At 37.7% G+C, this 26,690-nt stretch overlaps 1 protein-coding gene across 2 annotated transcripts; it reads left to right on the top strand.

Moving 5' to 3' along the window:
* Positions 1-51: 51 nt before the first annotated feature.
* Positions 52-26,690, top strand: LOC118265112 (anaphase-promoting complex subunit 11). Of its 2 annotated transcripts, none has more exons than XM_035577828.2 (3): positions 52-234; positions 336-586; positions 3,909-3,951. In XM_035577828.2, exons 1-2 carry the CDS (start codon positions 216-218, stop codon positions 569-571), a joined length of 255 nt encoding a protein of 84 aa, XP_035433721.1. In that variant the 5' UTR covers positions 52-215; the 3' UTR covers positions 572-586; positions 3,909-3,951. The 2 variants fall into 2 exon arrangements, with proteins under 2 accessions (XP_035433721.1, XP_035433720.2); XM_035577827.2 differs by lacking the exons at positions 52-234; positions 336-586 and adding exons at positions 2,031-3,470; positions 25,713-26,690 and having other exon boundaries at positions 3,909-4,086.

The following is a 26,690-nucleotide window of genomic DNA, read 5'->3' as shown; positions in this document are numbered from 1 at the left end:
CCGAAAATGGTACTCAAAAGGCTATAGGTAAAATTAAAAACTGAAGTCGGATAAAAGTCTGTGTCTGGCAACTGTCAAATTTATCGATTGTTGTTATTTTGTTTGAGATTTGAATATCTTTGTTAAATAACTGTACTAATCAATTTTAAAAAACTAGCTCAGAAACGAGTATTGAAATTTAATTTAGATTTGCCACGGTATGCAAGATTCGTGATATGAAAGTAACTATTAAAAGTAAGTAACCTTAACCTGTCAAATCAACGGCCAAGTAATCAGTGTGCCAGTGTGCCTGTTTTATTGTTATTCCTATATTTACACGAACGGTAATTACGTAGGTTGGACGGGCGTAGCGACTTGGCGGTGGGTAGCTAACGACGACAACTGTGGTATTTGTCGCATGCCCTTTGATAGTTGTTGCCCTGACTGCAAGCTCCCTGGAGACGACTGCCCTTTGGTGTGGGGCACCTGCTCCCACTGCTTCCACATCCATTGCATCGTGAAGTGGCTGCACTCCCAACCCCAGCAACAGTGCCCCATGTGCAGACAAGACTGGAAATTCAACAACAAATAGATTCTTGCCAAGCAAGTAAGAAAACTATTTTTGTTTTACTAATTTTGTCCATAGAGGTCATTGTGTACGCGCTTTACATAATTTGTGTGATTCATTGCCAGGTCACTGTCATTTATTGTTTATAATAAGATTTCATCATCTCTAATAACCAAATTGGTTACTGAATATGTTAAAAGCAATAGGATTCCAATGTAGTTAGCCTTGGACAAGTGTGAAGTAAAAATAATTAAAACTCAGGTACAAATATGTATACCCATCAAACTGGGGAATAGTGAATATAATATTTTAAATTTCATCTCAGCTCATGCCATCAGAAAAGCAAAGGAATAAAGGAATAGTTAAATCAAGAATCAAAGCAAAGACTGAATTAAATGATGTCTGTAAAACCAGCTGGTTTATATATATTTTTTTTTCATATCATTATTGTTATTTTGTTCAAATCCCACGCTACAGCCTAAATAACTCTTAAAAAAATATTACCTAACATAATCTATGAATCTAGATTCAAAATACATTCAAATCAATTGCAAATTGGTATAGTTATACATATTATCAGCATTTTGAAAACTATTTTGAAAGTTTTAAGAAATTCTATTATAATTTCAAATACTAAAAATTTTGTAACATAAAAATTCTTATGCAAGAAATAGATTTCTTAAATCCATAAAATCCTTTTTAATTATATTGAAAGTCTTTGTCATTATGCTCAAAAACCAAATTGAATGAGTTTCAAATTAAAAATGGCATGTATAATGTAGTTCTTTTACATATTTGTTAAGTCTATGTGTTATTTTATTGACTTAATTTGCATAAATAGTTATTTTAAATGTGTTATCTAATAATGTAAATATGACATCATTGAGTAACATGTTGTAGTGTCAAAAATAGTTTTAGTCTGAATCATGTCTGTGTAATTATGTGCATGTATTATTGTAAACAATAGTATTTACAAAATTATAGAACATTACAGTTATATTAATTTTTCTAGTCAAAATTAGACTCCAATTGGAAACCACAAAAAATACATTGAAGAAGATAGTTATGTGAATTAAATGTGTCATGTAGGTCCATGAAGTACATATTTTAATCAATGGACAATGAACATTCAATCACCATAGGACAGTACAGAAGTTACACAACATGTAATTGACAACAGATCTTCCAACCCAAATACTTTTAAACAACAACTGTAGTGTAACATTTTGATTGGCATAAAACAATAGGTCAGAGAGTGCTTTCGACATCATCAACAATAGCCATGTCGTGTGCGCCGCGGACCGGTAGCCACAGTTGCATTCATTCTCATAGTAAACAATCACTTTTACATTATTAAAAGTGTGGGTCAACTCATTGTTAGGCTGTATGGTACGTACTCCGCAAACTACCGAACACGCAATACCATGGTAAAGCTACGAACAAAGTCATTTTCAAGTCGGCCTGTAATTATTATGAAGTTGTGGCGTAGCGCTCGAGCGGCGGCGGTGTAGCGGCGAGCCGGCACGCCGGTGGCACGGCAGGCAGTGAGTGCCGCGCGCCCGCGGGGACGGTCGTGTCGCCCTGCGTACTGAGCGCTCTCGTGTGTGTGACTTACGCGGTGCTTGTGTTACGTGCTCCTTCTACTATAGTACGCATATTATAGTATTGTTCGAGTGACGCTTACTTCAAGCATGCTGATGGTACAAACCAACACACAACCGATGAAGAGCAACAAGATCAAAGGACCACCTCCAGTGCCTCCGCGGCCTAACCAGAGCGTGGTGGCGGAGGCACTGGCAAAAACGAGGAAGGCCGTTGCGGACTCAAAGGCTAGCTTTACGAAATCGCGTGCCTTCTCCAAGCAGGAGAACCACTATACGTCAAGATCTAAAACTTTGGATAGAGCCAATACTGTCAGTGAGTCAACAGTGTCGCCCAAACAAAACGGATTAGCAAGAGTGAAGTCGTTCATCAGAGACGTAATCAGCGATCGAAGCTCTTCTTCAGATGAAAGAAAGTCCAGTGGTCAAAATTCCAGACGAAGCTCCAGCGACAGTAGTTCTATTCCAACTCCAACATCGAATAAAAAGTCTAATGAATCGCTAAACTCTAAAGCAGTCAAAACCTGCAGACAAATATTAGTAAGATCTCTCTCAACATCGAATAAATTGGATCAAGACTCAAAATGCAAAGTATCAAAGTCATCTAGTTTTGCAGAGAAAACTCTACCTTTACGAAAAGCACCTCCGCCTCCGTTATCTCCTAAACCTAAGTTAAAACCAATGAAGCCTTTGCCTGTAAATAAAAGTCCTGTACATAGCAGTAAAACTAAGATCTCACCAGACATAAGTCCTTATTCATCTCCAATTGATGCGAAGCCTCCACAGAGTCCAGTGTCAGAAGCGCCATACGCGTCCGTGGAGGAAATGCAAGAATTTGATGACAGGCTGAGGAATAGTCCGTCTAAACAATTGAATTCTTCTAAGGAGATACAACAAGTTCCAGAAAGTCCAAAAGTTGATGAAAATGTAAACAAACATACGAACTCATTGGAAAGAAAAACATCGAGAGTAACAGAAATGTTAATTTCAGAGATTATTGCTAGTAGAAATAACGACAAAGACGAAGCGCACACCGTAATAGATAAGGGGAAAGAAAGTTCGAAGATGAACGGCCACGATGCTCCAGACATGGACAAGATGAAAGACATGAACAACCACGAGATGTTGATATACGAATTGCAGACGATGCGGTCACAATCCAACGTGCCGGAAACATTGGATGCCGCGGAGTATGCAGAAACAAATGGACAGTGTGATTCCGAGGACTCTGAACAGAACTATGCCATGTCTTCAGTAACCAGCGGGAACACAGACGATGATCAGGCTTACGCATACATAGTCGACGATGACCTTAAGTCTAGGTGTGTTTTCCATTAATAACAACTTGAATATTTCTTATCTTATGAATAAATCGTTACATTGTACTTCCTTCTTGCCATGGGTGCGTTGTGGTTTGTGTGTAAAGGTCATACAGCTTCATTAAACCCGGCTGTGAGCGCCAATACTCTCGTCAATACTAGGTCGTTAAACTAACAATCGCTAAAGGCAATTGCCGTCTACAGTTATTTACAATGGTGGACAAATTTTTGCGGTTTCATTAATTTTACGTAACATGATCATTTAATTTTATTCAGCAATTACTATTACAAATGGTAGTTTTGGTAATTATAATGTCTACATAATTACGTCCCTATAAAGAAACTCGTAGCTTGAATTTGACTGAGTATGATTTTTTTACTGATCACCTTAAAAAATAAGTTTGGATATTATCATCATCTCATTTCAATATTTTTGGGCAGACTTCGTAAGCAGTTCCGCGCAATCAGCACCATGTCTCTGCAAGGACTACCGCCTCTGCCGAAGAGTCTCAGTGGCTTCGCAGACGGTGAACCGGACCTCCAAGAAACCCCATCACCGCCATCAGACAAACCACCCACAGATCTCGACTCACAACTCGCTTATCTCAAGAAAGAAATGGTACGTTCTAATTTACTTTTCTATCTCTCCTCCCTTTACATTGTGCAATAGGTTGTTTGTTATCGTTAATGTGTTACTAATCATGACGCTAATGTTGCTAGTAATTAAATTCTAGACATAATTTACCCTTCCCTATACGTCTCACACGAATTTAACTGATTCATAAACGGCACGTTAATTTTAAACACACCATAAAATTCAACGGGTAGTTAAACAATTTCAGGTTTTCCCAAACACCAATAAAAAATGCTTTTTGGCTGTCGAACGGCTGCGATGAACGAAAAAATGTCGACTTTACATTCCATCGCTTTATAAGGATACTTGTTGCGATCGTACCGGAATTACGAAAGTTCGTATCGAGAGCTGAACCGCGGGCTTTAATGACAACAATTTTGTAGAAACTAGACGTAGAGACCGAAAATAGAATAGCTCCCCAGTGTTTAATGCAAACATGGCAACATGGAATAAATAATGTATACACCACAGACACGAGCGCAGTTTAAAAAACAGATGTTGTTCATACATTTGGGCTTATCGTCCGTGTGCCATACTCCGTGCGGAGATACGTGCATGCTCCGTTTGCTTGGTCTTACGAGCGTGTTTGGCAATGTAGGAAACTGTAAATCAGGACGCCTATCGACACTTTTTATTGCTCATAATCAAACGAGCCATGGAAATATCAAACTGGGTTATATGTGTATACAACTAATGTGCCGATTTAGATAACATTGTGGCTTATCTGCATCGCGTGTCTATAATAAAAACAATTAATTTCATTATTCATTCAGCTGGCCAATATTGCGTTCATTGTTATCCACTAGCTAGGAATAATTAATGCTTTGAAACTTAATTTTATAACAAATTATTTCAAGGTTTCTTTAAAATTTGCTATGAGTGACCTTTACTAAGCTTTAACTACTAGTCATCGGAAATGCCATAGTCGATGCGTGTTACATTTTTTATGCTACACGAAACCGCACTTACGGAGAATTGCAAAAGATAAACATAGACTAGCCAAACCTTGATCCCAAATTCCATTAAACTCTTTGTGGAGGAATCTTAAACAAGCTTCTAAGAAACACCTGATATGGAACTTATAGATTGTGACGTATCATTATCGCATAGCACAACGTTCACATGACGCAAAAACTCGTTACATAGAGTTCCACTATCACGTACATTTGTAATGTCACCGACATAGACAAGCTTGACAATGAGTACAATGAGAAAGGCCTCACCAACACAATAGTGACGCAGGAATACACGCTCAGCTGAATCTGTGTACGTGATATTGTTATTGGTTGAACTCTTGTAGGTCTTCCTAATCGTCGGTCGATACGATTCCTTCTCCGTGACACGTCTGCTCCACGCATAATCTATAACGTCCTGACATTAACGTCAGAACATAATATCTGACTTTTATAGTCATCACTATTGAAATATGATGAGGTTTCATGTCACTTGGACATCCTCCAAATGTACTCAGGAATGTAAATAATATGAATCCAGTATATTCTGCAGAAATATTTATCAGGAAATTACGACATCATGTCCATAATTGCGAGCTCTTTATTCATGTACAAATCGGCAAAAAATAATGAAACTAAAACATTGCTGGTTTTTGCTCTATCTAGCTAATAAGTACCTACTAGCTAGTTTAGTGCTAATATTACACAAACTAGTCATGTCAGACGTGTCATAGTCTTGCGGCCGTGTATAATAAAGCCCGCTCTAATGGCAATTATCAACCATACAACCTTGAATAGTTCATAATCATTTGCATTCCGTGTTGTGTAGGATTTCACTACTTCTAATCACAGAATTGCGTTTTTCCAAATAATCATTTTGCTATAACCGTAAAACAAAAGTTACAAAGCTTTCTAAAAAGATATAACTTTCTCCTATAAAAGTATCGGAGAGAAGATTTCAGGTTTCCCTTCACGTTTCTTGATAACGTAGGCCTTGGCTTCTGAGTCCTTATTCTGTATTATTATCTTGAATTTATCTTATTCCCCGCGTGTAATGGCCACGTATGTTTCATTAGCACCTGCCGTGTTGTGAGATGTTTGTTATTTTCCTGCTTTATCTGAGAGTAAAAGAATCGTAATTGCTCTGACACAACAATTACTTAATCCTCCTAAAGATGTGTTTATTGGTAATCTGTGTATACGGCCGCAGAATCCCTCATACTGCTAATTGATGGATGCTTCACTTAATCGTCACATTGTGTTTTGTAAGAGTACTCAGCCACGTTCTACGAAAAAGATGGGACCAATCGTTCTTTCGAGTGAGTTTGATCACTGTATCGTTCAACGGTGTACCTTTTATGGGCCAGTCACGATCTCTAGTTCAAAGGATGTCCTTCAAAAAAGTTACCGTTTGGCTGAAGAAATATAATAAACACGATTTTATTTCGAGTGAACCTTGTCAAGGCAATTTCAAAATAATACGAAAATATGGAGTACTGTTTCATTACAAAATGTTCTATTACTTTAAAGTATGTTTTCTTAATGCGTTTATTATGTTACACCTTGCAAATTTGCAGGTGTTCTGTTTAAAATTCTGGCACCTATTCACTATGCAGTTATAATCTTGGCTCCCAGCGAGCATACGGTTAAACGATTTACATTGCAAATTTTCTCCGAAACAGCTTTTATTCAATTTAGACTGTTGCAGTACTTGACCGAATTCGAATCAAAGCTGGCTACATACGTAACCTTACTCAAAATACTCTCTTAAAATTAATTGATGACCAAATTGATCGTAAATTGAAAGATGAAGAAGCTAAATTGATCATCTTTATTCAGATGGATTTTTATAACGAGATTGTGAGACGTAATACGTTTAATATGAGTATTTGAATGTAAAATGTTACGTTTTGTAAGAGATTTTAACTGCATACGGTGAATCCGGTTAAAGACTATCACAGTTATGTGTATGTCGTAATCTCGTTTGCATTCGTAGATATCTTTAACATTTGCGTAGGTGAGAAACACATGGTAACTGTCCATCATTTCGTTTAAGTTTTTCTTCCTACGTGCGTAGGCGATTGTTTATTGTCCTACGTATTTTTTGTTTGTAAATAAAGGCGTGAACTGCTTGAACTGAATAAAGTGGTTTTCACCTGAAAGGTGTTATTGCGAATGATGTAATATTGATCTGTCTAATAGAGCGGATGGTTGTGAGGCAGCTGCTGTTCTGTAAATAGAAATAAAATTGAATTACCATTTTTATGTTCTACCTTATAGGTTTTAAAAGTCCATTACACTATAAAGAGGCGAGACCTTTATCTAGTTAAATGACTTGTAATAACAATTTCGCTTGATTTACAAATAAACAAAAAAAAAACTAGCTAACTTCAACAGCATAATCTTCTATTTTGCCCCTCCTACTTGTAAGACTTGCCTATACTTTTAGCGCAAACAAATAATCAAACGAATCAAACAATAACGAGGAAAATAAACACGAGTGAAGTCACAAAAACCCTTAGTTCCTTACATAGCTTTGTAAAACAATGAATCAAATTGCACATGAAAACCAATAAGTCTTAGCCACACCATTAACATGTACATTACGCGGTCCAGAAACCTGATATTAAGTTGAACCGGTTTCTAAATCACGTTGCGATTCTTTAACGTGTGATTAAACACGCGCCTGCGCAGGTTGGCTGTCATGCGTTATGCCATATCCTTATATGAAGGAACGCTCGAGGCAATCCTGCAAAAACTTTGTACAAAAAAAAGTTTTAATTGGTGTGGAAAGGATACAAGGTTTTTATACTTGAGGTGATCTGATGATAAGCTATAACTAAACCCTTTTAACGGCATTGCAAATCGATAAAGGGGCCGGTACGTATTCCGTCCGGTTACATGCATTTGCATGAGATGAAAAAATTAATAAAAATTAAAATATTGAGCGCAGGTAACTCCTGTCAACTGCAAACTCTACGTTGGGGCTACCTACCGATTTAACAGTTAAAGATTTCACCAAGAACTCAGCTAGGATTTGGCTTAACCTTCCTCGTCCATTCAACAATGAACCTCGTTGACCGTTCACCCACGTCCGTCATACGTACCATGAGTTTTTTGCCACCAGAACAACAGTTCATAAACGATTCTTTGAACCATCATTGTGATGGTGCTGATTCAAAACGTGACGATAACACGCTATTGTATTGTATTTTGACACAATTGCCATTTTCCTTATGCGATTTCTGAGATCATCAACATGGGCATCAACATTAGGCGATTAGTCTAATACGATTACGCATGAGTAAGAGAAATCTTATTTCTTCAATAAAAGAGCTCAAGATTAGTCAGTCAATCTCACTACATACTTCCAAAAACACTAGAGACCTCTTCACTTTAAGCTCTTATAGTAAAGCTTCTTATCTGGACATCCGAAAGACGCCAACTTTCTATGTTCCTACGACGTCTTCCCACGCAATTGTTTAACACAACCATAATCAGTATGTTAAGCTTTTACTTACAAGTCCCAACCATAGTGTAAGCGCTCATAAATGTAGGACAACTCATTATCGTTTTTTAAACAGCAATACGCTTTTTAATCTACTATAAATAGTTACAACCGCGAAATCTAATTTGCGCGAGAGCATCCATCCTTTCACGCTGCGTAAAACGGATTTTACAGCCAAGCCACAGCGTTTAAGAGCTCTAATTAAAATGCCAATAAATCGTTTAACTAATAATGCCGACGTAATTTAATCGGAACGAAGCTTCGGAGCGCCCTAAACGCCTGTAGAATGTTACTGGTGACGATTGATGGCTCTCCGACATTACCACTAACCCTCTACCCGCATTGTCTGTCGCATCTCCACATCCGCGTTGGCAACCAACATCAGGATGTTAACCCCTACTACGAGAATAACTCGCCTAAATGACACGAGTTCGTGTCCTAGCTACCGTGTCTAAACAGAGCCTTCTTTCCTCATGTTTCACTTAAAATGTCGTTTATGAAATTTTTGCGTGCATGAAATTTCAAGTTAATCAAGACACCATAAATCGAGGAAAATATTATTGTTATCCTAAATTACTATTTTTATCGGAAACTTGATTACGGAAAACCAAATTACATTCCATAATTATCCAGTGTGGTGGGAAAAAAAATAATCACACTTTATTATGAAAAGAAAAAATCGTCCCAGCTAAAATGTCAGATGGTGATAAAGATGAACTAGAGCACGCTGTTCAGACGGTAATTAGTTATAGTTCATAACGTGCCATATAGTAGGAGCCACCGTATATCGAGAGTGTGTCGTGGCTGGAGGGAGCACGTGCTGGTATTTATAGCACGAGCGACACCCGGGGGCGGGTTACGTCACAAACTGTAACCGGATTAGACGAAACTTCGATCAAATCAGGCAAAAGACAGCCCAGCTTTGCTCCGTTGACAGCGGTAATGAGAAATCGAATTAGATAATTTAGAACCGGCTGTCAAGACCACTGTTTGCGATCGAGATACTGTCAACGTCAACGTTGTATGTTTATTTCAAAACTTGTTTAGTAAATATGTCCTGAAATTAGTTTCAGGTAGTTTATACTTAGCTGTAGTAACGTTATCCCAGCCCAAACAGCTGGGGCTCCTAAACCTACCGGGCCTTCCTATTTAACTTAGTTTTAATAGGCACATGCACTTAGTATAACACTGTTCTTAAAAGTTTACGTCCATTATAGAGATTAGACGCTAGGCCCAGGGGCACAAGTTTCCCGCAACTCGTGATGCGAAAGACGTGCTCTATCTCTGAACCCAAATAAGTAAACATCACGTTATGTGTAAACTTGTACCATTTTTGGCTATTTTGTCTAAAAGCCGGAATTAACCCAATGTCCGAAACCATTTGTCTCACAATAAGCATCTGTAATTTCCAGTATATAGAAATTACATTGCACGTCAGAGCATCGGCTTTAATGGAAAATTTGCTCCTCAAAGAACGTTTAACCCCTCGTGGATACGAGGGCTTAATAGGCGTAATAAACCCCAATGACGCCATGGAAAGATGTGATAAAATGTCACTCGCCTGGTTTATAAAGCTATCAGATAATCTACGACTTAGTAGGTGCATAGAGACATTTCGGACGGCTCTAACATGTCGTATATCATCTATAAATAACGGAGTCAACGGGGCATTAAGACAAACAAACTGAAACTGTGTTTAAATAGACGACACGGCTCGTTTACTCGCGCAATCTCTTTCATCCAAATTTTTGTCAGCCTTCTCCTATGACAATGTGACAACACTGCTTTAATAATCTTCACAGTTATAAAAATCAACATGATCGCATTTCTCTTTTCTTCATAAACAAATAAAACGAAACAATCTTCAATGCAATCAAAACAAATCTCAGCTATAACCACAAATTGAACTAAATTGGCTAATGGGAGCATTACATTATAGACTGCATCATAAAAATTTATGTCAACCATTGGCCACGGGGCAGTTGAATGAAAGTCCGTCGACCCCACAACAACACTGACATAATGCGCCACGATTGGATTACTGACAACTTAACAACTCATCAATTGCTTGGTCGACTCTAGCGGCTATCGCTGACTAAACGAATAACATACGTAATTGGATTCAACAAGTCTACACCACACACAGCTAATTTAGAACTAATGGGTATACAAGCTGTATGCATTTTTGTTAAGCGGTTTTTGGTATTTTGGTTCCGAGAGATGCCAAAAATAAATATTGGGTGTTAGTCAACAGAAATGTCTGTGTGTTATTTAATTTGATTCTTGTCTATTTCGTAATCTCGTCCAAACTTACGACTTCTGCTAAAACATAATTTAGAACCGCTAATGATTATTCCTGTTAAATGCCAACCAATCGTAAACTGATTCAATTTCAACTGATCTTTTGCAAGCATTTCTTTGAACGCGCTAATAAATGATCTGGACGAATAATTTTCAAAAGTGGGTTATTTTTTCCGTTGTTTCGCCAACAATACTGGACAGTGTTGGTCAGTACGTGTTATTTAGCACATGGATTATCGAGCTACTGGTTTTGTTACACTTGACTAATGGGAGTTGCCTCATACACCTTAGGTCGCGGATTCTAGACTGCACACGCTTCGTTTACACCTGTGCGCTAAACCTGATGCACTCCATGTGTTTATCTGTTCCATTAGCGATCGTCCTCCGTGCTCGTGTGTCGTAATAGACCCTTATGCATGTTTGCTTTTTGTACATTTCTTATCTGTATAACCTTATTCTCAGAACCAGCTAGTTCTCTCGATTGCTTTTGAGAAAGTAGACGTTATTTATACTGTGGTGTATAAACGGAATCTAATCAAATTGTAATAACCATTTAAAGTCTCTGGCCACCATTCAGTATTCAATAATGAATTAACTCCTTCATCATTGGACCTACCTCCGCTGGAGTCTTTAAAAGTGAAATCTGGTCTTTCGAAAAGTAGAAACATAAATTTTAATAGCGAATTGGCATGATTGCTCTCGTATTACTTAAGTGTATCAGCATTCGAATATCAGTTTTATTTAAAACAGTTGAAATTCTCCACTCGTTTTAGTTTTTCATTTACATTTTATTTCAAAACATGCAGTAAATAAACAAAATGCCCTTGTAGCTTCATCTATTGAATTAAATTGGATGATTACACTAAATTCTCTTGTAGTAACATGTCATTGTTGACATCTTAGTAAGTCGTCTTTTAATTTATCATTGTTTTGGATGTCTGTCACGGTGGTGTCATAGAGCCAGCTGATTGAATCACCGCGGTGCATCTGAGCACGTGCGATGGCGCGTTACGGTCACGCATCATGGCCGCCGGACGCGCGCACACGCACGCTCCTGACTACTTTCACATGTCATACTCATACAAAATTTCACCTACATTTGGATTAATCCTCTTTCGGTCAGTGGAATTCATATTAATCAGAAATATCTACAAAAATAAGTACAAAATATTCAGTTGCAATAATGTTTCATTCAATATGGTTTGTTCATGCAGCTGCATTAAAGGTGATAGATGCGTGTTGAAGATAGCTAAAGTGTATTAATGACATGATTAACATAAAAACTGGTGGTCTTCGAAGCAACTGTTTCACGAGTCTGTCGATTTAGGCTAATGGTATGCACGACACAAGATCACTTGATATTGTGATACGTATGGCTGCTTGCATAATGTGTCGCTAATCCAAAGAGCCACGGTCATTACTGTTTCGTTCTGTTTTCTATCATTTTGTAACGGTTATATAAGGAAAATACCTTGTTGGGAAATTTTACTATGCTTGTCTGCATCCACGGTGCCTCTGTTGCAAGTGCTTTACCATCTAAGTTCTATATTCGAGGGTCTGGCCCTAAACATATTTGTACCTATTCAAGTTCCGAGCATAAAACACGATGAGTTCCTCAGGTTCTCATCAAGCCCATTGTGCAATTGTAAAATAGTTTCAATGATTTAAGATACAATAGAATTTGGTGTTTCATTGCGGTAATGTTCCGTTAAATCTAACAATAGGCTGTTAAGACCTCGGAAATTAAATGCTATAAATCATTACTGTGTCTAAAACTGTTGAAGGAATTGCCGTATTTTTTTATTCATATAAAAAAAAAAACTAATAAAAGATTTCAAGTTCAATTTGAAACATGTTGGTTTTGAAATTGAAAGTACAGAACTTATGACTATTACAGACGTTTTGTTGGTAAAATAATTAACTCCGTAGATTTAATTACAAGCAGTAATACAATGCGTGAACATAAAAATGAATATGTTGAAATAGTACAACAGTATACAGCTGTAACATTAAGTAACAATGATACTAAAATACGTGGAATAATAACACTGTTTACTATTACTATTAATATTGAATTCTTGCTCAAGCCAGATGAAGGCCGGTTATACTTTTCATGGCACAAAGGAAAAAAAATAGTAATTTATTACAAGCACAAATATTTGATATCGTTGGCCTCGGTGCCAAAATAATTAGTCGTAAATATTTTGATGAGGAATATTCACAATTCTGAACAAGTTTATTTGATACTGTTACTAAAGCTGAAGCTATATTCGTTTTTTGTGATAACGTTGATCATGATTCATGTTTCCTACGACATGATTTGTAGAAATTGGATGTTTTGCTTTGATAATTCTGAATGGACGCAAAAAATATTGGTATTTCAAAAGCTTCATTTTAGTTTCACTTTTAAATTTTCATTCTGCTGGGCACAATGCACATTTCTATTTATATCGATGGATAGTAAATATTCCAAAGATTGTTAACCTCAAGTCACAAGTGACAAGTCTTGTATTGTTTTGGTAACATTGTTGATTTTCTCTTCTTTCTGTTTAATAAACAATCAATCTCGTGTAACAACAAACTCTTACTTTAGCCACACTTTTACTGCCATCTGTCCCGACACGCTTTCTTCGATTATTTGGAAAAATATATTCAAACAAATCTTTACTATTCAATGTTCGTGTTCGTTTACCAAAATATTATTCAACTCCAACCAACCAATAGTATTGCTTAATAATTATCTAATCTACGTTAAATTATGTTGTTCCTTGTCAATTTAACGTTAAATTGAAATTAACGATGGATCACAGAATTTGTCATGGCACATCATGGACGGATTTATATAAAGCGTAATTGCAAAATCATGGAGTACTCAATGGGTGTACATGGAAACGTGATGCTTTTTCATTTCCTGCTCTAGATAGTATGAATATTTTGTTACTTGAATCGTAATACATCAACGTCGTAGTAGGAAACGTTTAGGCAGGCTTCCCTAATGATCCATTCATGTGGTCTCTTTCATACAGGGCGGGCCTCGTGCCGTGACTCACGACTCCTTCAGACCATTAAATATGCACACTAGCCTTATTTACTTCTATTGATCTTTCACCTACACTGTCGATTAGAGATAAATTGTACATGCTTAATCCGGAGCTGCGGACAACCTAGCGGGTTTACCGGGGCCCCGGCTCGACAAGCAGGAGTAGGAACGGGGTGGTTGTTAGTCATGCGGCGCGTTGCGTTCCGCGCGCGCCTCAAGAGTCTAACAAGCAGGAGTCGGGGTGGTTTTTAGTCCTCTCGCTTTGCCCTGGCGAAATTTTAGGGTCCAAGCGTTTAACAACAAATCTTTGGAGACCAATTTGGTATTGCAAAGTGAAGGTCTTGTCGATATAAAAAGCTTACTTTCACAACATGACAACAGACAACCTTTTATAAGCCTGACACTGCGGAAAGCAACAAACATTGTTCTGAACTTCACAAAATAATTCGTACGCAGTGAGGTCACGAGAAAGTAAAGTCGGTGTCAGTGGTCGATGGTGCACACAAAATTCGTTCACTTGCCATTCAACTCGGGTCACTTAGCTGCCAGTATACGTGAATGAAACCGGGTCGAGAAGACGAAGCCTACTTGCCTCCGTTTCTCACGTGATATTGAACTAACCCCGGAACTTCCTGAGTACTAGTTAGTGCTGAAGGGAATTGTTCTCAGAACACTGACACTTGCACACGTTTGTTTGCTGTTCTTAAGCTCTCTTACCTAACCAGTTTGCTGCAAAATATACCTAATGTGTCCAGTAAACACTTGGCTTCCACTGAAGCAAGCAATTTACGTAAACTAAACACGGTCAATAAATCAAACGCTTCAAATTAATTCATGAATAAATCCAAACTGAACTCTAGACTAAACTTTGCAGTATTTAAAAATGGGCAACATGTTCAGTGCACAGGCACACGTGATCAATATACTAACCGAGGAAACGTGAATACTGCATCCGAATATACCAGTATATCCGTTACCAGTTTAATGTGGAACAAGAGTATTTGTTTACGTGCACTGTTCGGAACAACGACCATGAAGCTACTTTATACGCGGTTCCTACTTCGTTTCTGATAATATCAGCAACAACAAGCCATTGCATTGTTAAGGATAATGCTGTGCTTTGGCAAATTATTGAAACGAACTTTACGCAATGTCCATAGTTTAAGGGCAGTTTTCTCTAGAGTGGTTGTAAGCGATCACAGCAAAACAATATTAATTGTACAGGAAACAATATTTACTGTGTTATTCAACATAGAGTTCTCTCTGAGATGGTGAAATATAATGTGGTCCGTGAGAAGCCTATTGTTTCTATTCCGTCATGGAGCGCACCGAAGCGCGACTAAACGCCTTGAGGGCTAAGACAGTTGTGACTCAGCCTGCGTTTATATGGCTGTACAACGTAAAGTGCCACTCTTTTTAAAACTATTTGTCGTATCACGGGAATCCTTCCGTTAGTCATTTTTTATAAGAACCCATAGTAGTTCCTTGACATCACAGTCACCTTGAAAAAGATAAGCTTAACCGGGACCTAGCAAGCACATACAATGACATACATATCTCTGACTGTTCCAATATTTGTATTTTATTCAGCAAATAAAGCTCCTTTATTGGAAACGTTACGTCATATTATAGTGTAATGGATATTGAAAGTATAAAAAGTTTGCAATGAATTTTATGATGCATTGTTCGGAACCAACAAGGCACCACAAACTCGTTCCCGTGGATCGTATTTCATCTCTAAACCGCGACACGTTCTCCGCTTTTAACCGTATTATAAAGATTTTATAGAACTTGATTGTACTTTGAGGTATTAGGAACGAATAGGCCGGAAATTTTTAGTGAGGAAATTCATTTCCTGGCTGTAGATCACACTATAATATAAAATATGCGAAAGATTTTGTTTTACAGTGTTTGATACTTCATCATAGTCGGAGTCTGAGGAAGGAAAGATATTAATGCCTTTATGAGATGAAATATTTGTCTTGATCCAACCACCTAAATTTTTATATATTCTATCCTTCCTGTTAAATAGACTTAACTAATATTGTTATGATCATAATGATGATGGGCTTCGTGACACAAATTCATACACTCATACAGAGTACAGTCAGTGTTGTATAAGTAATCCAATCTTGGCAAGCATTGATTTATTTCTGTGGTTTTACCCTTGCGAAAGCTTACCCGCGGCTTTACGGCCGTAAGATAATCTCTGCAAAATCTTATCAAAATAAATCAACCGCGGTTCAATTTCGTATCCCAGAGACTTATGACATTGTAGGTCAATTGATTGCATTGATATATGTATTGAGATTTGCATTTATATTTTTGTATATTAAATAGAAGATGCAACCTCTGAATGTTCATATATGAATATACAATTACTTGAAACGAGTTTCCGTATGTTATTGGCGCCGTCTAGCTCAAGTCACAAATTAGATGACGACGTAAAACAAAAGGCATTAACATAAAAGTAGTTGTAACACATCATTACCCAGACTCATAACCAGTTGTTTTACGAACGATTTTTACAACTTCTGCGGAAAGAGAAGCGCCAAACACTTCGTTTTTCTTTACATCAGTTTTACTAAACGCTTGTTGAGAGACAAACAGAGCATGTGTAATGTGTACCCGCGTACTACGTGTGTGCTCCTTTCGTTTCAACAAAACCGACTGTTGTTACAACAACTGAAATCTTTACAATGCGAAACAAACAATGGTTATGATTTCCACTGAATACAAGTCTAATTACGTCTTGTTATGTACGTAATATTTACTAACGTTAAGTAACCCCGCCAGTAGTGGCAGTACGACACGTCGTCCGACTGTTGGCATATACGAATCATAACGTGAGTCATTGTCGACCTTTCCCGCGTCTAAATTCGCGCTGCCAACGACCGACGACCGGCGTCCACGCAAGGATCCACGCCGCTCCTTAATTGATCATTAAGATCGCATTAATTATGCTTCATTATGTTAGCCATAAGCACATTTCACTTTCATTTTCCATCGTCAATGCATTTAATATATTTTTTTAAAACTTCGGCATGTTTTCCTGATGCCTCATACAAGATTAAAATAATGTTTGTGTAGCTGCTGCCCGTTGTTTGATTCATGAGATTTGTATTCAATTGTTTTATTTTATTCTGCGCCATTTGATTTTTTAATATTTTCTCATTCATTTTGTTACGACCTCGTCGAAAGGTCACCGTGTTTGTCCTAAATGCTAATCGCTTCGCCATTACACTCAAGGTAATTTCGTAAACACCTATAATATCAACGTGATCTTTACAATTTTCTCCGTCATTAGAAGCAGTTAATTAGTCTTCAATAGTAACTTTCTCATCATATTTGATTAAGTCATAATCATAGTGTAGTGAATCTCGTGGTGAGTCGGCACGCCTTGTGCCACTTACCTTAAGGTCGGCTCAGAACAGCGGACGCCGACCAAATCTGACACGAGCGTGCATCGAATGCTAAAGTGTCCGGATTTGTTTACTTATGCTGCTCTTGTTCACCATTCACTTACGACTTTCTTATGACGGGGCCAAAAGTTACAGAACACGTGACTCCCTAATTTCTAAAAAGTTATTGTTCCTCTAGCATTAGGCGTATCTTTGGTATCTTTTGTTACTGAAATATGTGAGTACGTTCTAATAAAAAACAATACCACTGCCATTCGTATTACAACAGCAAAATTGCGTTTTAACAGGCGTCTTGGGTAACCTTTTTGTTTTAATATTTTTTATATTTTTGGTAATTAAACAAATTTTGACACGCTAGTCTATTGTGCGACTGCGTCCCTGGCACCGGCGTGTCTGACGCGTTCTATTCAATGGTTCTCTATCCTGCGTCCGTGACGTGTCGTTGTCTTTATTCGTAGACAGTGTGGCTCTTTATATTCCGTAATAGTGACAACAATGCTTTGTTTTGCTTGGGGTGCACGGATGTCCCATACTCTCTGCTCCTAAATATAACAAACAAAAGAATTGGATGAATCACATAAATCCATGTGTCCTATGTTTGTGTTATGATCAACGTGATAGGCAATGTTTATAGTCTGGTTTAAGTGATGAGCAATATTTCAATGCTTTGATTGGAAGGAACTGATAAATTAAACGCTACGTGTAAGTCACCCCACGGGTTGATCGATGGTCTGTGTAAACACACCTTCGCGCGGCCAATGACTCCGTGGTTTTCGGTTCTGATTTCCTATATCATAGCAGTTGGTGTGGGTGGGTGTAGTTTTTACACAAACCCACGAACTAGCCGTCGGACAAATGTTTATGTAAATTCTTCCACTTAAATGTTGGTGGGCTTTCGGTTCTTTCCATTTATTGACTATAAATAAAACTAACATTTCGAAAATATTACCTAAAGTTTTTGAAATAGCTCCGAGTTAGGCCCGAAAAGAAAGTTTGATTTTGATCATGCTTATTCATATTTATTAAGAATTGTAAATTGATATGAATACGTCAGCCTATGTTTTATTTTTTATACCACGACGGTGGCAAAAAAGCACATGTTTAAACGGCAAGCGCTAAGCGCGCGTTTACAACGAGGAGCATTAACACAAAGACTTAAGTCCATCATGTTAATGCACTGACCAAGAAAATACATTGATTAGGCATTGAAATTCCCGTCGGCAAAGGAATTCCCGCAAAACAAAGCGCAGTAATCGTTTCTAAGAAGAGGGAGTTAAATCCAAATTAACTAAATCCGACGTATAATGTAGTGAATAGTTTGCATTGAGTCATTGCACCAGGTAGCCCAAACCGTGACTACCGAACTGATACGAAAATAGGCTACTGAATCATATCCCAGATTGAATCATTTGATGAACGCGAACCAGAGCTTAAATTTTCAGAGATTCGCTTCAATAACAAAGATACGTGAGTGATGGGATAATGCGCGCTTTATACACTGCCCACGCGCATCTCTTAGCTACGAGAACGTCCTTTGAAGGTTCATTCGTTGTTTATACGTATTGTACACTTTGTTGTTATGATGCAATCCTTCGGTCACAGTAGTGTTGATCATCTGCCAGTTCAATAACGTAGTTCGACACCTGAACAGTTTCTTTCTACTATCAGGTAGTGACCTTGGCTCATTAGACTCTACTAACACTTGCCAAAAAAGTTTCAACTGCACCTGGTTGAGTAATATCTACAACACAGCCTACGTACGAACAAATATAAGGTTTATCAATACATTTTCTTGGTCCAAATTCCATTAAACCTACCTAACAGTATATTTTTCGTGTATCGAATACATTCCATCGTAAATGCGCACGTTTTAGCGAGGAATGGCAAGTTACCGCCTGTTGATTCACATGGCACCATGTTTGTTTACTAATAGCCTGACGAGCAATGTGATTCAGCAATTATGGATAGCTTGCTATGTGCTGTACCTACACAACTGCAGCTAATTACAGTGAGAACGTCATCAGCACTGTATCAGTGGTTTGGTTATTAAAACACATTGCCACTTCTTTTTTACATATCAAAACGCAGTTTTAAGAACACATTTCATCGAATTGATGGACTGTTTGTTCAATTCTTACTAATATACTGTTAACTGAAGTGTTCACCTGATTAAAATCATTATCTTTTGTTATCACACTTGATTGTGTCAACACAATCATTTACAATGCTTTGTGCATTGCTAGTAAATAAATAAATGGACATAATAACTTTGCTGCAAGTATTCCATTTAATGTTCCTAACATTCGCACTTCTGACCTTCGCGATACTATCTATTCTAGCGCGGCACTTGACTGGTCAAACCACTATTGTTTGTCATTGATACCTGACTGACACACAACAATTCGCTTTGAACAACCATTTATTTTTCATCGCCCAGTGTTTTTCGTCAAATGACACGTTCTGGTGATAACTGCTCATAGAGTTGTAGTAGATACAGTTAGAAAAACAAAACCTATGTGTAAGTCCAGGACCCGGAACAGCCCATTGTAAAGTCTTATATTTCACAAGCAATTACATTAGTATGCAACCAGTACGTAATGGCTACAAGTGAAAAATGCGTCATTACTTTTATCACGACGCAACTTCCAGCATGAATGCATGCCACAGACGATATCTATCTTAATTGTTGACTCATTTAGCTTATCAAACAAGAAAAAACTCATTTCGAGTCATTATCTTTGCTTTTTACTCAAGTTTCTGCTTACGTGGTAGTTAGAGCCTGGTTCGCTCCAACTGTTGTGTAAGTCTAAATAAAGTCTTGGCAGCAATTCTTGTATAATGGATAAACCGTAAGGCGCACCTTTATTGATAGGTACCATTATATTAACGGTGGTCTGCAGACTTCCGCTAGATCGAGCAACCTGCTGCTTGACGGCCTTGTAAGGAGACTGGATTTGCACCGCACCCGCTTGTATCTGGATAACTCAATAACAAACATTGCATTCACCAGAAAACACCTTGAAGTCCTCAAAATGTCCTACAAAGAACACACCTGTCGATTAAATCGTGGTCGCACAAACTGGTCAGACTGCATTGCAAAAAAGGGGCGTGTGCTGCCTGCTGCCCATTGTTTAGGGCCCATTCGACGGTTTATGACGTCATGTGCACTAAAGTAGTCAGAAATATCCACCTGAAATAACATTCACGTTATATAATACACAGCAGCTGTCTATAAAATGTCTAAAAGCACATAAAGTCGGTTGTAATGTCACAACTAAATGCTATTGGGAAGGATCAGAACGTAGTAAAAAACGGAGATGTGCAGCTGCAGACATGTTGTTAATTGCAATGGCACGCGCACAACCTGCGACTGACGGTAGGGGTGATGAGATACGGGGAATGCAAGATGTAGGTACATAAATCCTTTAACTTTTTCAAACGATTGCCTCCTTCCTTTACTTTGTTGTGCGTAAAGATCAATTTGACATCTACTTATTCTTCAAAAAACTTTTCTGTATTTATTCCTGATTTTTTTTTCAAAGCGGTTACTCTTTTTTATTACGGGGAGAAACCTTCAAAAGGCGCCTAATTTTTGGGGAAAAGGATTTTTCCCTCACTAAAACAAACACCCCGGTGGCCACACCCAGCACCAGTAAGGGGTGAGTCCTTTAATGACTAATAGACCTGTTCCGAAGCCCCCATAGTGCAACATTTACTTCTTGCGCCTAAATGCGCATAGTGATGTAGATACGTATTTTGCTTACTCTACATTTGAATTTAAATCTAGTTCTAATCCTCAATGAATTTAGTTGTTTTTTTTACAACTGAGAAACCGGATCCTCGGTATCCGCTGCGACGTGCGAGACACGTGTGTGCCAGTGTGCGCCTTCCAAATGCTTCGATTTGCAATTGCTTGAGTGTCAATAAAATTAAATAATGAGATTGCTTTTTTTATTCAACGAAGCAAACTTGAAAGAAACTATTTATGCGACCCGGATTTAAACCACTAGCGGTCTTGAGTACAATTTTCAAATGTTCCATTTTTATGCTCAATGGCTATTCAATGATGGGATGGGACAGCGACTAATGCTATTTATTTAAACACTTTTGTAGGCCTACTGTTTGCTTCTAACGTTATCGGCTTCCGTCTAAGTGACTATTAAAAAGTTGTCGTTCAATGATCGCAGCAAGTGTACAAACATGGTGAAAAACACGAAGACTGGATTGTACGGGCCGTGGGTGGACTGGTCCCACGAGGCCACACGTTTTTCTAACGCCCTCCTGCATTAACTGTACTCAATAGGTACTTCAACATACATGTTGGCACGTTGACAAAACTCGTACCCAGAGCATCGCAATACATTGACCCATTCTTAATGCATCGTAATAAGGCACTTCACGTCATCGAAACATTTACTCAAAACAAATTCGTTTTGAAATACAACACACTTTCTTATTGGGCAATTTAATGTATATCAACAGCCGCGATTAAATCATAACATTATAATATCGCACATAAATCGAGAAAGTTGCAATAATATTATGTTTATTGAATTATATAATTTGTTGCAAGTGGCCTGCAAAACTGGTTCATATCAGATTTTCGAAATGAAACCGCCTATCATACGATTATGTTTTGGACGTCTGACAGAACATATCAACTAGAAAATAAGCTTCGCCCACACCTTAACGGGAGTCACGAAGTATGATAATAATACTTTCTTCCGGTCCTCCAAACTATTATCATGTAGCCATCTTGACTGGTATTGAATGTAAATTATATGGGAACACGTGGGTGCTACGGTGGCGCCGGCGCCGACTCCCGAACCACAAGCTTGGAGTAATAGGAACCATCTAACGGCAATCTGTTGAATTCATGCCCTATCATGTATCAGGTTATAGTCTCTTGATGGTATATTTATTCCACCTGACTAGAATTTCACGTTCTCTGTCGTAATATCCGACAACTTTTCCATAATGTAACGCAACAATTTTATTACCTACTCGTAAATTCAATTGACTGAAGAAACATTTCATTTGTAATTCTCGATTTCCATCGTATTTTCATGCATTCAGCTCTCATTTCTGTGCTATTCTCGTTTCGTATGAAATATTAATGTTGAATGTGTGCATGTGAAAATTGAAACCAAGCCAATTAAGGATCATCTGGCATCATTCGACAACTACACTGGGTAGTGCAAAATTTAAAAGTTAAAAATTCCTTTATGTCAATAAATATACGAGTTCAATTTAATTACTTCTTGTTTGATTGGCTATAAACCGCAGGCTTTGCTCAGGACCGATCAAATAACATGTTGTGAAGAAAGTTTGCGTGAACGAAACTGATGCTAGAATGCTGGACACTACTAGAACCGGTGCCAGTTATTAAATTACACTTGAATCACTTGATCTCGAGATCTGCGTGGGATAATTTCACTTATATTTTGTTTTCAATCAAAATATTGCTAAACGTTCATCAAATACTAATCTTCAACGTTATGAAACAAAACAAGAGGTAACAGAGGAGTGATAATAGATTCTGCAATATGGGATCCAAAAAATAACCGTTATACGGACATGCTGAAGATTTGTTTTAAATTAGTGATGGAAAAAGGTAAAGTTGACAGAGATTCTAAAGTATTTATCATCAAACTGTGTGTCTAGTAGACTGAAAACTATGGGAACTCAGAGCACCTGAGTAAGAGAATGGTGCACCACCTTAAAATAAATAAAGAGCAAGTATAGACGCATTGGTACACAATAGACCGGACGCAGTGCTGCACAAATAGGAGTTTCCTTTGAACTAGTTGTTGTAACAACAACAGCTCGCCACAATTGTTAATGTAACCGCTTGCTTTCCTTCCTAGAAACTATTAAGCTTCTTTTACGGTTCTTTAGGTGCTCAAAACAAGTTCTTTGATGAAACTTATTTATAAAAGAAATTTCTTTTGACCATCAATAGAGTGATGAAAATTTTACGACTGATTTCGATAATATTTTGAACGAAACAAAATTGGTTTATTTTTACTGCTCCTGACTCATTTAGGAAACTCACTTTTCTTTTTATGGTAGTTCCAATGTCCGGTAGTGTGAAGGGGTGCGGGGCAGCTAATTGAATTAGTTTACCATGCGCCACCCCTCAGCCGTATTGTTATTACGATCTATTTTAAAGAACCATCAGGATATTCCATTATAAGTACGTAGAAAGATTGCATTTTTAACTACGATTAGTCACGAATATTTTCGACTATACAGGGGACTGTCAACTCACACACTACTAAATTATTTTACTTCTTTGTAAAACCATAAATTACGAAAATTTACGTCTATCACATGAAATTGTTTGTTTGAACTGGCATAATTATTTAGCCTTGCAGGCTATTTATTTGGTCCAATAACATGAAACCATTTGGCGAAGCTGGCAGATACAAATGTTTACACTACGTGTTCACATTGCGTGCTGGTACATTTAGAATTTCTTGCAAAAAAAAAGAATATTTGTTTTTCTTATGTCGTCTCGTCTACCATAGAACACAATACATTAGCTGAATATTTTCCACGAACTGGTAATTTTAATAAATTCTCAAGAGATATTTTATTTTCTTTACCAAATTACATGCCATTGTGCCACTTGTCGAGCACTTTACAAACTGAATACAAAGTGGTCGAAATTGGTCTCAGACTATCGTACACTTGTTGAGGACAAATACCAATTTATATTTGTTATCGTGAAGTGTCTCACGGATGGAGTCCTTGCTGTTCTAAAACTAGAACACTTCAGTATACTAGTAGAAGTTTACCTTGACAAGTAAAAATTTGTGATCAATTGAAGTTTTAATGAAGCAGGTACCTAACAATCAAGTTTCTCTTCATGGCTATTGCCTATCATCTCATCAATGTATGGTTTGAGCTAGCGAGTGCATGCTAATTAGTCGTACGGGACGGGCTTGTTCGTCTCGTCTCCATCGGAGCGTAGCACCACTCGATAGGCACTTTCCCTCTTTTCCGAAACATTATCTACAGGAATGCAAGCGACGTTAATTTTCTCTCGTGTTGCATTGAATTTCATGCAATAATTCATTGCATTTATTTTTTAATCTCTACGTCTACTTCGCTTTGATCAGTGATTTAATTATCCATTGAATAATAGCTGTAACGTCACCATGTTATGTGAGCTGCGCTCAAATAACGTGTATTAGTTATAATTATGTGTGTAATATGGCCGCTGTATTTAATTTACTTACGTTAAGATGTTAATCTCCGTTAGAAATGTACCTCGCGTTATAAATATTTCAATATAAATTATTTATACATTAGCAGTGTTGCTCTCAATTATACTAAACTATGTCGAATGTCTACAAAACTACAAATGTCAGTGAAGTCATTTAGTAATAAAAAGAAGATCTAACGGACAGCTAGCCAGAAGCTGTCCGATACGACCCAAATATTTTTTATAAGATCGTTATTAATACGGTTACATTTAGTACCTATTCACCCAGTTCGCATCTAGATAGACCTGTCGTCCAGATCCGCATGTGTCGCGAATGTGACGGCGTCGTGTAGGCAATATCAATAAGTTGTTCGGTTATTTCTGCGTCCCACAAACAGTCGTGATCGTGCTGCATTCCTATCTAACGCAATCGACCAGAACGCTCGCGGAAGGTCGCTTCGAACACTGTTTGTCTTTCATTTGCCATGGTAATTGTAAACCGCGTCATACTTTAAAATTCCTACCCATCTCTTCCAAATAACAGTTTTAATCTTTAATCGCCGGTCAAAATTGCCTCCAATCATCATCAACCTTACCAGTTTCGTTCCAGAAGTTAAAATCAATAAACCCTTGATTAATCATCTAGTGAATTAATAAAGCGGCCCACGTGTTACTACTATGTAGGCTGTTCACTCGATAATTAACTAATGTTTACATTAACTGGATTCTAGAGTATATTTAAATACATACCTGTTTATCAGGTCATGGCAATAAACTGCTAAATTGAACGTACAACAGAGATCTTGTTGAAAATGTTGAAACAAAACTCGATTTACTTGTCTTGGTTTTTACCTTTATTTAATTTGCCCGTTTGCCTTTCATATGCACCGCGCCCCTTCGTATGTAAACTAGGATCCTTATAATTTCTTCACTTTCTCTGACCGACTCTCAGTGCGCTGGAGAAATTAAATTAACTGTTCATACATGAATTCCCATTTTGAAATTGCTGATATTACTCGCGGTTTTTGATATTTTTTATATTAATTTTTGTTTCTTTAGAAGTTTTTTAATTGTAGCTTATGATAATTGATTTGAAGAACTTGCAAGAGTTGATCAAAGTTGATGTTCATGTGTATAAAGCGGATATTTCTAACGATGTCTTTTTCTATTTTTCCAGGCGAGTTTACGGCAGCTGGACCTGTCCCTCCTATCTGAGCTATGGACGTTGAGCGAAGCGATGGCGTCATGGCGACGGCAGCTCGAGCGAGGGCCACGCCTTCGCCCGGCACCACCACCGCCGCCGCCGCCGCACTACCTTCGAACATGAACACCAATGACCATTCAATACACACATTGACCACTCATTCCCGTCATATTGCTCCCACACATAAAGCTCTATTAAATTAACTGCCGCACTAAGAGTGATTTAATGATTACTTAACCCAGTCCTTAGCAATTGTTTTCAGTACAAAATCGTTACTAAGGAATAGTTTACGTAATCATTAAATGTCTCTGAGTGCGGCATTAAGACTATCTTTATTTCGGATCTATCTGACAGGTTTCGAGCTCCACCGAATAGTTCGTGGTCGATTTCGAGAAGCATCAGATACTACTCAGATCATAACCTAGCTCTAATAACGAAACTCACTCCCGTTTTTTATAGAAAAGGGAGGAACTTGAAATCAATCGATGTGTTCTTGAGTTTCCTGTGGTGTGTCTGTGTGCGTACAATAATGATGATAATACAGTGATGTTAGTGTGTGTCGTTTAAATTGTCTCTTAAGTTGTAAGAAACATGTTCAGTGTCATAATAATTGAACCAAGGACTGATATAGGTTCAAGTAAAGCTGGGTTGCCAACCTATTAGAGACTAGGCTTTTTAGATTATAATGTCAACCTGTCTAGCAGTGACTTTCTTAGACATTTGAAATAATCGCTGTACTCTGTAGCTCTAACTGAATAAGGCAAAATGGTAGCTCTTAAGCAAAGGAGTTTATGTAACATTTTTAGTTATTTGATGTGGCAACCCCAGCGTCGACATAAGGTGTGATTCCACCAGGTTTTTTTCTCTAACAATGTGGAGTGAACAATTTCATTGTATTTATATAGTTATTAATAAAATCTTGTAAATAAAGAAGTTGTCGTGACTATTACA

Source organism: Spodoptera frugiperda, chromosome 28, assembly GCF_023101765.2.
Source record: "Spodoptera frugiperda isolate SF20-4 chromosome 28, AGI-APGP_CSIRO_Sfru_2.0, whole genome shotgun sequence".
In the NCBI taxonomy this organism is placed as follows: domain Eukaryota; kingdom Metazoa; phylum Arthropoda; class Insecta; order Lepidoptera; family Noctuidae; genus Spodoptera; species Spodoptera frugiperda.
The sequence above is the reverse complement of the archived record's forward strand: the minus strand, read 5'-3'. Positions and strand labels throughout refer to the sequence as shown.